Source organism: Dreissena polymorpha, chromosome 11 (assembly GCF_020536995.1).
Source record: "Dreissena polymorpha isolate Duluth1 chromosome 11, UMN_Dpol_1.0, whole genome shotgun sequence".
Lineage (NCBI taxonomy): Eukaryota > Metazoa > Mollusca > Bivalvia > Myida > Dreissenidae > Dreissena > Dreissena polymorpha.
The window spans coordinates 55,847,228-55,859,417 of record NC_068365.1 but is presented as its reverse complement, the minus strand read 5'-3'; the positions used below and the strand labels follow the sequence as shown (position 1 = coordinate 55,859,417).

Genomic DNA, 12,190 nt, shown 5'->3' with positions numbered 1-12,190 from the left:
TTTTGTAATTAGAGAAAAGATGAATTGTCAATAGTGACCCGCGAATTTTTCGTACATTTGACGCATTGTGTGTTCATTATACATTGCCAAAGTAAAATATAAGTTTTCCAAGCAACTATATTGAGATAAAAACTGGCCGGTGGTCTAACTCACGATTCTCGGATTTTTAGATGTGTAGTCCCGCGCTCTATCAACCTAGCTAACCGTCCAAAGTAATTCTTCATACATATACTAAGGATATAACTGGAAAATAAACATTAATTACAAAGTAATAACAAAGTTACGTTATAATTGCGACGAATTCCAACCGTTGATTCAAATCGCAAGGATGACATATTAAACAGCACATTTTATTTGTCATTTGTAAAATTTTCCTGTAACGATGAGTTATTGGGATCGAACACATCAACGGGTTCCGAATTCTTAGTATGGCAACCAAACGTTCCACACTGAAAAAATGAAAGATGAAAATGAAACACTACACAACTGGATTTGGTTACTAAAACATGCATTTTTCTTGTAGCAAAAGCATTGGAGATGGTTAACAATAATTAAATATTTAATACGATTGCCGCTGCTATACCGATAACAATGAACAAAAACTACACTCATTATTTGATTTTAATAACATACGTAGTCATTTTGTTCGCGTTTTGTCGGGTTTGTTCTTATTAAAAAGCTGTATTTAATGCGATGCCGTTATATTTACACTTGTATCTGCTGTCCGCAAGATTGTAAACGTGTTCCTGATCTACCGTTCGGCAAATGCCAAGCCAATGCCACCACGTACCAGTCTGTTGGGCTTTGTTTATGTAATACTGGATATCATTTGACTGGAAGCAACAAAAGCATTCAGTGTCTCGCGAACGGAACTTGGAGCGAAATTGAAGGCAGCTGCATTTTAAACGGTAACATTTGATTATATTTGGATTCCATCTACAAATTCTTCTTTGTGTACAAATGTTTCTACAATAAAATAAACATAAATTGTAAAGAAAAATAATATTAAACTATTTTTCGCTTAAAGTATGTATAATTCACAAGCGTTATCAATTCCTCCGAAGTACATGAAGTAGTTATCTAAAATTGATCAGTGTTTATTATACCTTTTAAACATCAATATGTATCAAATCGTCTGTATGGCAATCAGAAGATCCACACTGCAAGATAAAAGGTGACAAAATAATACTATCAAACTGTATTTCGTGACTGAAACATGTAATTTACACATAACAAAATCATTAACGTTGATATTAAATAAATACATATTTAAGTTATTATTTACTACTATACTGGTCACGGTGAGCTTGATTGTCACTCATTTTGTATTTCAAAAACATACATTACCACTGTGGTGGCATGTTTTTGAGTTGATGCTTTTTCTAAAGTTGTATTTTCAGTTATACCGCTATATTTCTACGTTACTATTTTGTTCACTAGATTGTGGAAGTGTTCCTGATCTACCGATCGGAAAATGCAATGCCAACACAACCACTTTCCAATCTATTGGAATGTGTTCATGTAACACTGGATACCATTTCACTGGAAACAACATCAACATTAAATGTCTCGCAAACGGAACTTGGAGCTTGATTGAAGGCAGTTGCGCTATAAACGGTATATACATGCTTTCGTTATTAAACGCACAATGTTGTTTACGAAACTCGTTGCCTTTTTTATGGCAAACGTTATTTTTATCTCTATTCCCTTAAAAAAAGTCTCTGTTCACACATTAAAACAAATAGATTTTTAATGTGTTTGTAGTTTTGAAAACATCATTTTGCTAATTGCGGATTATACGAATAATGAAACTCAAGAAAGATTACCGGAGGACAAAATCTAATCCGTTAGTCTTTTGTTGAAGGCAATGACCCATCACCTATACACTACGAGGCAATATATGCAAATTGACATGTATCATAAAAGCCTGATTAAAGCAGGAATCACCACCTCCTAAGGCTCGTTGCACAAAATTTGGGGTTTAAACCTTTAAAAAAATCTAGCCTTAATTACAAAACATTAAAAATATGTTGTTCTGTAATTAGAGAAAAGATTTATTGTTATAAGTGATCCGCGAATTAAACTTCGTTCATTTGACGAATTGTCTGTTCTACAAACTTATATAACTTATATAAATTTTCAAGCAACTTTATTGAGAGAAAACTGGCCGGTGGTTTATCTCAAGATCCTCGGATATTTAGAATTGTAGTTCCGCGCTCTAGCAACTTAGCTTACCGCCAATGTAATAATACATACATATAATTATTATATAACTGGAAACTACAAAATAAATACAACGTAATAACATGATAATGTTATTACTGTTACAGTAAGGAATTCATTACACATTTCTCCAGCAAGTTATAATGAATCGGCGTTGATTTCTTGTTTACAAACGTGTTTATTTTTAGTAAGTAATTATTGTAAAAAAATAACCTGTCATATTTAAAAACAAAAAAGAAGCATTATAGCGTTCATATATTGTCTTATAAGAATGTATTTTATGTTTAATCACATCGTCATAGCCATGTTCAATGTAAAATGTTTTTCTTTTTGCTATACAGATTGTGGACCCCTACATGTTGACGCCAATGGCAACATTACCAAGACGAATGGGACCACATTTCTTTCATTCGCAGAGTTTACGTGTAACATGGGTTATACATTACACGGGTCACAGTCATTAACGTGCACCGAAACTGCAACATGGAGCTCTAATGCTCCAATCTGTGAGATAAAAAGTGAGTTGGTAATTGTATTTCCGACGTAGGCTCTTTTCACACAAATAGTCGATTAGTCATACAACTTAAAAAGCGCTACACATTAAGCTTGTGCAAAAAGGGTCTAACTCATTTTAATTGCATCGAAAATGTAGCTTCTACACATAACAACAAACACACACTAACGTTTTCACATATTTTTCATCATAGCATCGCTATCACTTTCTCTTGCAGACTGTAGACAGCCTCCATTAGGCAATCTATCAACAATACATGCACCCTTTACGACATTTAACGCCACGGCGGTATACGTCTGTCTCCCTGGATACAGCACAACCAACATTACTGAGCTCACGTGTACTGCTGACGGCGAGTGGAATGGAACAGCGCCAATATGTTCAGGTATTGCATTTAAACCATAAGTGTAAGAAGTGGAATAAGAAGGTGTTAGAAGTTAGAAGTTTGATAACAAAGTGATGCTTATTGCCGATCTAATTGTTGGTGACACCATGCAATTTATTTTAGAAAAATATATCAACGTGACAAAATGCACAACGATATAGGAGTGTCATATGACAAATATGTAACGAGGTGATACGAGTATTGTATTGTAAGTGACAAGAGTATTTAATTATACAACACTTTTATCACAAATTAAAACGTGTAAATAAATATAACAAATATGTTTGAAAACACGGTATACAAGAACATTTTTCAGATATCGACGAGTGCCTCAACAGGCCAAAGCCATGTGACTTCAACGCCAAGTGTACCAACTCTGATGGCAGCTTCAAGTGTGAATGTCAGAGTGGATACAGAGACCTGGATGGGGTCGGGGGACAACGATGTGCTGGTACGTACTGATCTCTAACGTTTGTGTCTAAAACAAAGTTGCTTAAAGGGACTTAGCCACGGTCAGTTTGGTAATATATGCTCCAATACATCATTTCTTTCAAAATATTTATTAAATCGTTTTTTCTGTATACGGTCAATAAAATATTTATTTTAAAGTCATAAAAAGTAATCCCCTGGGCCAATAAAGCGGATGCGGGAATACAAATAGCACGAAATTAAGTTTTAAAAAGTTCTAAAGAGGACACATTATTAGGTTTTTTTATTGGCATTAGTTCACATCCCACTGGTGGTTGTATCGAAAAGAACTGGCTTTTTCTGAATGATTTTACTCATATATTACGGGCGTTGACCGTTCATACATATGGAAATATGGACATAAAATAACATTAAGAATACCACATAGGGATGCGTCTCAAAAAAAATGGCAGGCGACACATATTTTCGCGATGCTATTTATGACCTTGAACAAATAAAAAACACTTTGACATATGCTAAATCACATGTAGATACATACCTCAGGAAAAATTATATCAATGACATCATAATTGTGTAGCGAATCGCATTAAATATTCTCGCATTATTTGTTTTTCTTCGCAACCGTTCCAGAATTTAGTCATTACTCAATTATCTCCCCTGAATACTCATCTTTAGTGGGTATACGCCGAAGGCTGGTTCACTACATATTGTGACAGTCTTTACCAAACACAATTTACGTGAACAATACCCGTCTTAAATATATTGCCGCATCTCAGATTTCTGTCGAATTTGTTTGCTTTGATCTTTTCGATATCTTATTGTTATTATTATCCTGACAAATCACAAACGCTTGTTAAAAAATTATTTGATTTAAACATTATAGTTGGCATCTCTATTCTTCCAGTATTCTCGCGGTATTTCAATAACGACACCTTACTGTTTATTTGTCAGAATTAGTGACGCATTTTCCATTCGCTCTCAGAAAGAAGTTTTACGTGTGATCATGAGCAATATTCTGGTAAGTTGTCGTTGTTATCCATCAGAAACACATTTATTTACAAAATGTAAAGATATTCCGATCTAACTTTTTAGTATTTTAGCTTTAATTTTTAACGTATTTACACCTCGTCTGCTCGCACTTTACCGATATCCCGAAAGGTTACATATAGCGATAATAAGTTTAGGCCTAAAACCACAAAATCCGATACCGTTGGATTTTCGTACCACAATCTTAAATAAAAAATCTTCTAGATTCGAAATCAACAAAAAACAAGACATTTATAAATTGTCTGCATTATTGATAAAATTTTAAGATATTTGTTGGTTTTCCGTTTTTAGAAGCTGTTCTGCCAAGGCAAGAGCTGGGCATCACACAAGCCATTCTATCCAGCATAACTGACAGTCTTGGTTTACAGAAATCAACAAAGGAGGTATTCCTGAACTATCAAAATTTCCAAACTATACACACAGTTATTATCTGTGGTGATCTGTATTGGTTCTGTTGGTTTACTTGGATGGAACATGTGTGAACTTTTATAGAACTTTGAAAAGTCTATATCTGTCTATCTATAAACAAAAATCAGCTATGGTATAATGAGATCAGATGTGCAAACAATGTCAAAGGGTCGTTAAATTAACAATTTGAAGGCAATTATGCTGATAAAATATGAAAGTTCCCATGTAAATGTAGTCTGCATATCGACACGTGTATGCCAATAAATGTCAAACTAGTAATACAAAACTTACCACAAGTATGTAAAAGCACTAAGTACCTGTTGTGATCATTTTTAGTAAGAATGTGTAATTCTAAACAGTAGCAAATAGCTCGTTTAGTAAATGCATAATGCAATTAATACGATTTCCTTTCTATTGTGTAATTAATAAATTGGTTGTTACTTGTTAATCCATGATAAATGTGTTATGGCTAGTACACAACCAGCATTGTTAATTTTGTAAAAGGTAATAAAATAACACCACTTTGTAATTTCATATACGTAAATATTCTTGTACTGTAGGTTGATGACAGTGTTTTAGTATTACTTATTTTGTAACTATTATGTGCAAATAAATGATGTGAAGTGTTTGGTATCTCCACACAATACCACATACCTTTTTATATATGTACTGTGTTATGTGTTATTTGAATGTTTAAATAAAATATATGGATGATATAGCATGATGCATTCTAATATTTTCATTTAAATTGTAACTATAGAGCTAAGTGTATGCAGTTTAGACTGTGATTTAAGAATTGCTACAAAATGGCTAGTTTTTTAGTGGCGACAACATTTAAACTAATCAACAATAGTTTGCGAAAGAAAATTAGAAACCTGCAAGATACTTGTATTTATTAAATAGTTTAATTGCGAAACAAGTATGTTGTTATGCTGTTACACATAATTATACATTGATAATAAAAAAGAAGACAATTAGCGGTGTTAACGTTTCCCAACAGTAGAAATCATTCTTCTGATGAAGTCAGTGGTATACAGACGAAAGCTCCAGGTATGGCTTTCAATACGTAGTGTGTGTTATTTGACAGTCTTAAACTTATTGGATTAAAAAAAAAATCCTGTCAGATTTGTCAATCAAAATTGATTGGACACATCACATGATTTTGATTATGTTAAATCAGTGTACTGTATGCTAAATGCAACTGCTTTAGCAAGCTGTCAAGTTGAATTGAGACATTTGATGAAACAAACTGTTTTCTGGGTAGGACCAGTACTTAGTGTCTATATGACGTACCATGACGTAGAAAGTCTACAAGACCACTAGGTAGAACGAGAAATGTACTTCGACGTACAATTTTCACCGACCCTTGAGTGTTAGCGAATCAGAAGACACCTTACATCTGTTGCTTTTAGAGATATTTGACATTGAACATAATTATTATTATTATTTATACCATATTATGCGACTATCGACTGCTTTCTCATAGATATTGTGCGTATTTATTAAACATTATCATTATTATTATTTATACAAAATTATGCGACTATCAACCGCTAACTCATAGCTATTGTGCGTATTTATTGACCTGACGCGGAATTAACCTCAGACTAATGCAAGTTTTGGTTATCACAAAATACAACCAACGGGGAGAATATTATAATTATTTATCCCGTTAATGTTTGGTAACTGTTAGGTTACCGTTGGGAATTTCCTACACAGTAATGCGCTGGACGGTCGTGATACTCCGCTCCGCATGATCAATAAATACTCACAATATGCTGAATAATTTTAATATAAAAAAGGTAACAATTGAATCTTCTTCAAATTTGTATATAATCTATTTCAATGCATTAATTACTTGAAACTTCTATGTGTTTCTTTTTGCCATTCTGATATTTTTATTCATTTTGTCCTCAATTAAAAAAGAGATTTAAAACATTTATTATGAATAAATGTGAAGGAAAAGCGGCTCAAGAGACAAATGTTTTGATTGGCTTTTCAGAACATGTGTACGTCGAAGTACAAACATGTATGTCGAAGTACAAATTGTACTTTGACGTACAAATATATACTTTGAAGTGTATTTTATATTTGTATGTCGACGTACAATTATTGTACTTCGACGTACATTTCTCTTTTTACCTTGTAGGTCTTCTTGACTTTCAACCCAAATGGTACGCCATAGTATGTCTTTAGGGTTATCTAAAGATGCTCCCACTTAAGGGATCAATACAGAGACCTCCCAGTGACTAAGCCAGTTAGCAGACACCCTATCCACTATACCACAGCCACCGAACCAGCTTTAAATTCCTGTGGCTAGAAAAACAAATAAAATATAAGACGCTAGATATTTAAGCAGGGAACATGTAACTCGTTTTAAGATTGATTTTTTTGAATGCATTACATAATTATTGCAACAATTATAATATTTTGAACAAAATCATGTCCATATATCTATTAAAAATATATGTTTTTCAAATTAAAATTTAAAAGCTTTTGCCCGTAAATTAGGTAGCACCTATAATCATATTATTGTTAGTAGAAAACACGCCTGTTCGAAAAGAATTAAAATATGCATGTTTATACGTACATAGAGTTTGCGGGAAATACATTCGATGTGCCCATTTAAATTATTGATGTGTATGGGCCTCACTGAGAATGTGCACTTATGATATTAAGACACTAAAAGCAGTGCTCCGGTGTGTATAATATTGTTATTTTGAAGCTAAATAGCTATTGTTATCTGCTATTTTCCAATAATTTTAATTTCTGGTCTGCAATACCGATTTATATGTATTATCTGCCTTGATAATTTTTACCAACATTTAACATTGTCTTAAAGAAATTATAATATTGAAATCCACTTAAATCTATACATCGTTGTTTTGATATTACAATCTTTTACAGCATGCATATTTAAAAATAAGTATACTAGTTTCCCATCCCGAAAACCTAATGTTTTCTACTGTAAACATGATTTTTGTAACTTATATAATTATAATACATCTGACAGGTATAAGTGTGTTGTTTTATTTGTTTCTGTTGTTATTTTTTGTTTACTACCTGACCAGCTTAATGAATAGCATTGTCTTAAAAACATATGGTATTATTCATTTAAAACTGCACGTGTATGCAGTTTTGTTTACAATCATTATTGTCTCTGAGACGATTCTTATCAAACTTACTTAATTTCTTGATATTAATAGTGTGTTTTTCTTTATTTAAGATGTAGATGAATGCGTGTTTGATGGAGACTTTTACTGTATGCATACGTTAAACCAAACACGTGTATGCGTGAACATTGACGGGGGATACGTGTGTGTGTGCAACAAGGGACTCACTGGATCTAAATGTGAAAGCGGTACGCCCAAGATAGCTTTTGTTCTAAATGTACATGATTCACTCTTATTATTTTAAGATACGTTTGTGTTATTAACACAAATACTTGCATTCTTATGTACATATACAAGAAAAACGATATTTGCATATGTGTGGCTATTTATGGTATAAGGCATATAACAAATTATACTACAATCATATCTACCAAAATCCAAAAGTATAAAGATAAATCAATTATATAACGAAAACAGGGAATTAAAACATATGTACCACTTTTTTCTTAAATCATATATTTGCCGCGTGGCTTAGATATCATTGAATGTAATGACACTACCACGTGTGGTCCCCATGCTGACTGTACCAACACGTATGGTGGTTACTCATGCAAATGCCCGGACGGCTACCCACAGGGAAATCCATATCTTGGATGCTTCGGTAAGATGACATTTCAGTTGCGAAACAATTGCTGTTACTTTTTACACAAGTCATGTAATGAAATTTTTACAATTTCAGATGAAATCATTTTTGTCAAACTAGTGTTATTGTTGTACTTGCGTCCCTTGTACTATGTCACCTTTTGTAAAGAAACGTAATGAGGTGTGTGGTTGAATGTGGAAGCGGATAGGAAACATGTGTAATCGTGTAATCGTGAGCTGGTTTTAATTTCAGACGTACAAGTCTGGGATATTGATAAATATTATTATTTCATAAATAGTTTATATGGAAATGGTAGTGATTAAAAACTAGCCATGAATTGTTTCACTGAAACGACTTCACGATTTTGCCGTCAAGAGATTATATTACGGAGACATTTTTAGCTCTTTCTTTTGAATATGAAAACAAATGATGGACACGCATTTAATAAAAGAAGATGCGTCTGTGTCAGCAGATATCGTTTTTATCAACTCGTGACCATATTAAATTAATATGTTCACTTACGGTTATTGATCCGCTCTTGAGAATATTTATTTCTCAGGAAACCTTGTGAATTAAAATAAATTGTACCTAAACAAAGAAATAACATATATATTATAGCACTTGACATGTTAGTTTGGAGGCCATCATATGATATACATGTATACAGCCTAATTAAATATACACTAAATCATGGATACATTGAGGCATAGAAGCATCTTTAAATAAGCGATATTATATTTTATTACACACTTTCTAGAACCAGTTTTGCTGGACTTCAAAGCAGCTGGGGATAGATATAACGGTGACAACCCGATGATAGATGCTTACCATATCTCGTCAAGATTGCCATATTTAGGAGAATATATTCATTGGTTCAAGGTAACACTTAAGTTATTTTCATTTGACCATTAAGATGCGTTTTCATATTCCTCAATCAATAAATCTGTCTGATCCGTTATGCTGTATAACTCTCTATGTCCTTGCATTGCAGCCAAATATGAACGGATTCATATCACTGGAATTCCAACCATTGTACAACGAATATGGAGGTGAAAATTCCAGCGAATGGAAGGCAGCTATACAGAACCAAAAAGTGATTGCACCGTTATGGACAAACATCGATAGTAGAAATATAACAGACGGAGGATTGTGGATCCACGTGTTTACTGAAAAAAATAAGACAGACGTTTCAAAGATCCAGGACCTCGTTCGCCAATACACCAACCATACTGAGTTCAATATAAGTGTGGCCTTGGTGGCCACGTGGAAACACGTGACTGTTCACTCGCCCTACGAACCCGGATTTGAACTCGTTAAGATTCAGGTATTTGGGTCATTAAATCGTTTTCACTTTAGATCGATAGCACAATCTATTAATATAGTTTATTTTAATGTTTGAAGAGCTTAATTTGTTGTAATTTTGATTTGTAAGCTATTGCATCTTTTAGAACCTTTCGATGCAGTGCATTCTGGCATCAGACGGAATGTACACGTACATCATGTTCAACTACGACCGGGAACAGTTCAGTATCAGACCGTTACCAGAAGTACCTGTTGCTAGTGGTTACACAAATATAGATTACACCGGTGTCGTTCTGTCTGACCGATATAACTTCACAAGTCTTAATCAAAAATCCAATGTTCAGCCAGGTAACTATTTAAAAAAATAACCTGAATACATTTAGTTAAGATTATTCTGGGTCAGGTTAACCTGTAGAATTCCTTTACAAAATATATGATCAAATGCATAGTGCAACAACGATTTGGAAGAGTCGCCTAGATTATTATGTTGACGTTGTTTTAACAAAGATCAATTAAGAATGTTTTTGCATATCTAAATACATTGTACTTGACTTTGCAGATTTCGCTGGAAGATGGATTTATAATGTGACGGTCGTCACAGAAGCTATGAAAAATGAAATCCTATGCCAAAGATTTTACGAAAGTAATAAGGATGAGCTCCGAACCTGGATACAGAAACAGCTTGAGTTTGCCCTTCCATGTCCTTGTCAGGAGGTGCTAATGATGGAGGTGAGTAAAACCATCGGACTTACGTTATGCAATAAAAGTGTCCATTGTTTTTCAATATGTACTTTATATTTGATTTTTCACAGCCTGATTATTAACCTGAAAATTTTTTTTATCAATTACTAAAACGGTTCTGTAAATGTTCGCTGTTGCTGGCTCAGTTTAAGTCATATGATGTACATTGAGAATTAAGCTTGCTTATATCTATATTAAACATTGACGGTTAACACGACATTTAATTTACAATCATTCTCTAAGTTTGTCTGTTGTTGCCTCTTTTACTTAGGTACCGTGTATTGATACTATTGCTTGATTCCAGGACTACACATTCACCCGAAATGACTCACTTCGCCCCGGGTTTGGAAGTCACATGACATGTTACGAGTCCTGGTTTTTCAGCGCCTATGGAATTAAACAGAAATGCTGCTACATGTGAGTGTTTGTGAAGATATACAAATCCTCTGATCGTATGAATTAAACATACGACCCGTAAACAGTTCTTGTGATTCTTTGCAAAAGGCATTCATATTTCTAGGAAACGTTTTACAAAACAACGCAATTTCATAAAACAATTAATGTGTGCATACATATAGTTATACACAATAACATATGCGACTTTAAATTTAATTTAATTTCAAATAGTTGAATTTTGGATGTATCGTTATTTCGTAGACATGTTCTATTTCTATATTAATATTGAAATCTTCTTTCCCGAAAACCCTTACTGAGTTTCATACATATTCCTTATGTATCACTCCAATATTTTTGAGGTTATTTGTATTCCACAACATGACATGACCGCCATAAGAGCAGTAAGAAAACAATTTCGTATTTGGTTTGAATTTAAAAGGTTGATGTGATAGCTTCCAACTAATTTAGTGTTTGTGAGTTGTTTTGTCGTTTTGTCGTTTAGTACCATCATGTGTTGAAGCGGAACACGCAAGAATATTCTTAAAAAGGGATTGAAATCAAGAAAGCAGCAAGAGAGATCGCCAACTGGTCTATTTACTTTAAAATTTTCCGTTTAAATATATTACCAATAAACCGCTAATTTTCAGGTTCAGTAAACTGCAGACGCAGTATCCGGGTGCAGTAGCGGCGGAATTTGATAACGACACAGTTGCAAAACTACTCGAGAAGGGTTACAATCAGTGCTGCTCCCCTGATAGCAGCCAGAAATACTGTCATCTGTACCAGGTGATCAACCCACCTGATAACTGCTCAAGGTACACGATCAGCGACGAGATACCGACAGACGAAGGCATCATGCAAGCCATCATCAAACGTGTTAGAAAGATGCTTGGCATATAATTTATATAATACATTCATTCGCAAAATGATTAATGTATCGTTAAGGGTGTTAATGGCTTCAATGTAAAATAAACTTATAACATAATGTG

At 33.6% G+C, this 12,190-nt stretch overlaps 1 protein-coding gene across 6 annotated transcripts in view; it reads left to right on the top strand.

Annotated features, from left to right (window-relative positions):
* The window catches only part of LOC127851147 (sushi, von Willebrand factor type A, EGF and pentraxin domain-containing protein 1-like), a 60,375-nt gene extending 48,185 nt beyond the window's left edge, over positions 1–12,190 (top strand). For 4 of the 6 annotated variants that reach the window (XM_052384736.1, XM_052384734.1, XM_052384733.1 and 1 more), the window contains 12 exons: positions 1,441–1,617; positions 2,565–2,741; positions 2,955–3,122; positions 3,439–3,573; positions 8,233–8,367; positions 8,655–8,780; positions 9,520–9,641; positions 9,754–10,086; positions 10,211–10,412; positions 10,624–10,793; positions 11,110–11,222; positions 11,849–12,190. In XM_052384736.1, coding sequence (XP_052240696.1) covers positions 1,441–1,617; positions 2,565–2,741; positions 2,955–3,122; positions 3,439–3,573; positions 8,233–8,367; positions 8,655–8,780; positions 9,520–9,641; positions 9,754–10,086; positions 10,211–10,412; positions 10,624–10,793; positions 11,110–11,222; positions 11,849–12,101 — 2,111 coding nt within the window. In that variant the 3' untranslated portion in view covers positions 12,102–12,190. Of the gene's footprint in view, positions 1–731; positions 909–1,440; positions 1,618–2,564; positions 2,742–2,954; positions 3,123–3,438; positions 3,574–8,232; positions 8,368–8,654; positions 8,781–9,519; positions 9,642–9,753; positions 10,087–10,210; positions 10,413–10,623; positions 10,794–11,109; positions 11,223–11,848 lie in introns of all 6 variants that reach the window. The other 2 variants (XM_052384731.1, XM_052384730.1) reach the window with 1 other exon arrangement.